The sequence below is a fragment of the Protobothrops mucrosquamatus genome, unplaced genomic scaffold, assembly GCF_001527695.2.
Source record: "Protobothrops mucrosquamatus isolate PMUCROS unplaced genomic scaffold, P.Mucros_1.0 scaffold2354, whole genome shotgun sequence".
NCBI classification, from domain to species: domain Eukaryota; kingdom Metazoa; phylum Chordata; class Lepidosauria; order Squamata; family Viperidae; genus Protobothrops; species Protobothrops mucrosquamatus.
Window position 1 is genome coordinate 120,447 of NW_015388432.1, and position 4,052 is coordinate 124,498.

Here is a 4,052-nt window from a genome sequence, read left to right on the forward strand (position 1 = left end):
AGAAGGGGAGGGCTCCTGCTCACCTGCTCTCGGCGAGGAGGAAGGGCCCGGGGGTCTCTGGGGCTTGGGGGGCAGGGGGCGGGACTCGCAGGTGCAACCCAAAGAGCCCCTTGCGCTTCTTGATTTCCTTCCCGGAGATGAACCTGTGGGGCAGGGGAGGGAAGGGTTGGGGTTAGGCCACCATCGGGGCTGCAGCCCCAAATGCTGTGGGTGAGACACACACACCCCACGCCCCCATTCTGTCAGTGATTGACGGGTCACAGCGCAGTGAATGAGAACTAGATCCAGGCGCTCTCTGAGCCTGAACGGGGGGGGGCAGCTTTGTACCTGAGGGGTTGGAAGCCCACCACTCACTCTCCCTCACCCACCACCCTCCGGGCCCCCCTTCACCAAAAACAACCTTATTCTCTGCAATTCACCCCGCTTGGTTACTGAACCTCGCCCACAGGGCCCCCAAACTCCCCTAAATCGTTTTTCTTAACCCCCCCCCCCAAATTTATACCAGATCAAACAGGACCAGGTGCAGAAGTGGAGTAATTCGCACAAAGCAATTAAACGGGCTGCCCGTTTTGGGGGCTCAAATTGTAGAACAAAACCTCAGTGAAAACAAACGGGCTGAACATTCCCGCCCCCCAAAAGAGTAGCTCCCTCAGGATGCTGTGGGAACGGGGAGGGGGCGGCTTCGTCTGAGCTGGGAGGGTCAACCCTGTTGGGGAGCAACCGTCCCAGTCGGGAGGAGGACGGGATCAAACAGGGAATTAGCCTGGAGTCTACACCAGGGGTAGTCAACCTTGGCCCTTTTATGACTCGTGGACTTCAACTCCCAGAATTCCTGAGCCAGCTTAGCTGGCTCAGGAATTCTGGGAGTTGAAGTCCACGAGTCATAAAAGGGCCAAGGTTGACTACCCCTGGTCTACACAGACACAAGATCCGGGTTGCACGGAAGGCCTCTCTCTCTCTCTCTCTCTCTCTCCCGGGAGATTCTGCTGCTCTGGGAAGATTCCTGCGAAACAGGCACGGAGCAACAAAGTAGGACGGCTAAATTCCGGATGTTCGTGCCCGGCAGCCCCGAGCGAGGCCTACCTGTCCTTGTGGCCGGTCAGGGCACTCAGCAGCTGATTGTAGCGTTCCCCTTTGGGCGTCTCGGAGAGCTGCAGCAGGGGCCAAGGAGGACAAAGACAATAAGCCACAGCCCTGCTAAACCGCCGACGCGAAACACAGCCTTTCCCCCAAAAAACGGAGCCGTTGCGAGGCCAAAGGGTTGGGTTTAGCCAAGAGACCCTGTAAGATGATGCCCCCCAAAGCTGCCCTTCCCCCCCCCAGGGTGGACGCCTTGTGGGACCAACGGGAAGACCCCGGTCAACCTCAGCCGTGAAGGCAACGCTCATCCCTGACCTGGTTGAGGTCCCCAGGGTGGATATACGGCACGTATGGAATCTGTGCTTCCAAAGGAGTGGCCACTGGGGTCAAAGGTCACTGGGGACCAAAGGGGAGGCTTCTGCAAGCGGCCGTGCTTATACCACGAATGCCCACCGCCCAGCATGCTGTCAGTTGCCTCTGGCACCGCTCTATTTTCTCCCACAGGGAAAAAGGGCCCACGCCAGGGACGTAATTTGGGGCAGGGGTAGCTAGCAGCACCCATAAGCTTCTCAGCAACTCCCCCCCATTTAGCTCCTCGTATAACGCCCACGAGCACGCAGGAAGTCGCTGCCCCCGTTTCTTCAGAAGGGTCAGGAGCCAGGAAGTGATCTGCTGCGTGTCCACCCCAGCACGACGCAAACAGGAAGCGGAGGGATTCCCTCCTTTGTGCCCCCCCCCACGGGCCAGGCCTTGCTCTGACCTCTCCCAATAGAAGGCTGTCCCAGTTCTCGCTGGCGAACGGCAGGATCTCTCGCTCAAAATCAAAATATTTCTTCTTGCAGCAGATGCTGAGGTGGTAGAGGATCAGGTGGGCCACGTCCACCCTGCAAGGCGCAAACAGCGGCCTGAGAGACGCCCGCCGGGCCGGGGGCCGGGCCAAGCCCACAGCGGCACCAGCACCCCCAGCAAGGGGCTGAAGGGCTGGCGGGGCCGGCCTTTGCCCTCTGCGACCCCCCCCCAGAGGAAGCCATACCCCCCCCAGACTTAAAACTCCTCTGCAGGCCAAGAGCCCCACTGGGGTCAGGGCCCGGCCTCAGCCTGTCCGGCACCACGTGGCTCAATTTATCTCCCAAGGCCAGAGACCGATGTCCAGGTGGGGCACCCCCAAACTGGCTGCCTCCGCCAGGCCCCAAAGCCGGAACTAGCAGCCACCGGCCATTGTGAACATGGCGCCCTCTGCTGGCCGGGCAGAACAGCTGCCATCAGCCTGTGGCCCCGGAGCCCGAAAAACCGGGCCCGGCACAGACAACCTTTGATCGCAAACGAGGCCACCAAAAAGCTCAGCCAGAGAGGCAGCATCTGGGGAGCGTCTACATGAGCACAAACCCCAGAGCCCCCCAAAACCGCCCCCAGACAAGCCAAGGAACACCCCCCCCCGACCCAGGCCTCACCTTGGACCGAAGCAGAACAGACCTTAAAACCCTCTTGAGGGACTTTTGGGGACCCCTCCTCTTTTGCTGGGGGGTTTCAATGCCTCCCCCGGCCAAGTGGGAGCCCCACACGCTGCAGTGGGGCCAGGGGCTCCCCTGCCCTCACCTTAACCTCCCCCCCCCAGACTCACCAACGCAAGGGCAGGCGCTGAACGCTCTCGGGCCCTCCGGTGCAGACGCAGCATTCAAAGACGTAGAACCTGCCCGGGGTTCAAGAGGTCAGCGGTGCCTGTGGTTGCCCCCCCTCCCACTGCGCCCCATCCCCCCCCTGGAGCCTCTCGGGTCGGGGGGGTCTCACCTGTCCCCGTAGAGGAGGGGCTTGCTCAGACACTGGGTGCAGGCCTCGTGGAACCACTGCCCACAGGGGCTGCACTGCAGCATTTTCAGGTTCCACCTGGGCCGAAGAAAGAAGGGGGGGTCAGACTATGGCATGCGGGGGGGCTCACCTGCCCCCCAGCCCCCAGCCCAGGACGCTCCCCCATCCCCCTTCCGCTGGGCCTTACTGGGTCGCCCAGGCCCCCCCCTCCCCCTTCCAGGTAGAGCAGTTGTCCTGCCCCCGCTGCCCCCCCAAGCCGGGCACGCACTCACTCGCCGGGGCCCCCGCAGTAGCAGTAGCACTGCTGCCGGTTGGTGAGGTGCTCGGCGTCCCACTCGAGCGACTTCAGCTGGTAGGGCAGCACCAACTTCATGCCCAGCATGGCCTTGGCGTAGGGCCCCTTCTTCAGGGCCCCCCCGCGCTGCAGGGCGAGAGAGGAGAGCAGGGCAGATCTGGGGGGCAGGCGGGGGGAAGGGAGGGAGAAGAAGCGGGACCCCCGAGAGAGAGCAGGAGTACGTGGGGTGGCAGGCCAGGCCTCCCCTCTGTGCCAGGGAGGAGGGAGAACCCCCCCCCCCGAGGCTGGCCGGCAGGGCCAAGAGGAGCCGTTGCTTTGGGGGGGCCGAGAGGACCCGGCTGGACCCCCCACCTCACCTTGGTGGCCACGGCGAAGACGCACTGCCGGCAGGTCCAGGCGGCCTCGCTGAGCACGCGGGGCAGGTGGCATTCCTGGTGGTAGGCTGCAGGGGGGCATCACCGTGGTTAAAGGGGGGCCTGAAGGAGGCGCAGACCCCCCCCTTCCTCCCTCCCTCCCCCCGGGGGGGGACTCACCGTGGCTGCATTTCTCGCACCTGACCAGGCGGTTCTCCGGCCCGGAGGCCTCCGAGCGGCAGACGCAGCAGGCGGGCTCCTGCCCCGGGACGGCGGCTGCGGAGGGAAAGGGGTCAGCGGGCGCCGGGGAGGGGAAGTGGGGGGGGCACGCGGACCCTCGGCCTCCCAGCAGGGGGAGGGGCGCGGGCAGCCTTCCCTCCCCCCCTCCCCGGCCAGCGGAGGCAGCCCCTTCTCTTAAGCAGCACCAACCCGGGTTAATGTCCTTCCACAGGACCAGGAACTGCGAGTCGTCCTCGAACTGCACCAGGCACACCTGCCGGAGGGCGTCCACCTGCGGG

General features: G+C 64.1%; 1 protein-coding gene across 1 annotated transcript in view; it reads right to left on the reverse strand.

Annotated features, from left to right (window-relative positions):
* Nucleotides 1-4,052, reverse strand: part of PHF1 (PHD finger protein 1) — an 8,210-nt gene that overhangs the window by 2,853 nt on the left and 1,305 nt on the right. Inside the window, exons 2-10 of the mRNA XM_029285855.1 lie at nt 3,964-4,045; nt 3,715-3,810; nt 3,538-3,623; nt 3,159-3,307; nt 2,869-2,964; nt 2,702-2,770; nt 1,841-1,964; nt 1,084-1,151; nt 24-143 (exon numbers count right to left, since the gene is read on the reverse strand). Of these exons, the coding sequence (XP_029141688.1) occupies nt 24-143; nt 1,084-1,151; nt 1,841-1,964; nt 2,702-2,770; nt 2,869-2,964; nt 3,159-3,307; nt 3,538-3,623; nt 3,715-3,810; nt 3,964-4,045 (890 nt within the window). The remainder of the gene's footprint in view (nt 1-23; nt 144-1,083; nt 1,152-1,840; nt 1,965-2,701; nt 2,771-2,868; nt 2,965-3,158; nt 3,308-3,537; nt 3,624-3,714; nt 3,811-3,963; nt 4,046-4,052) is intronic.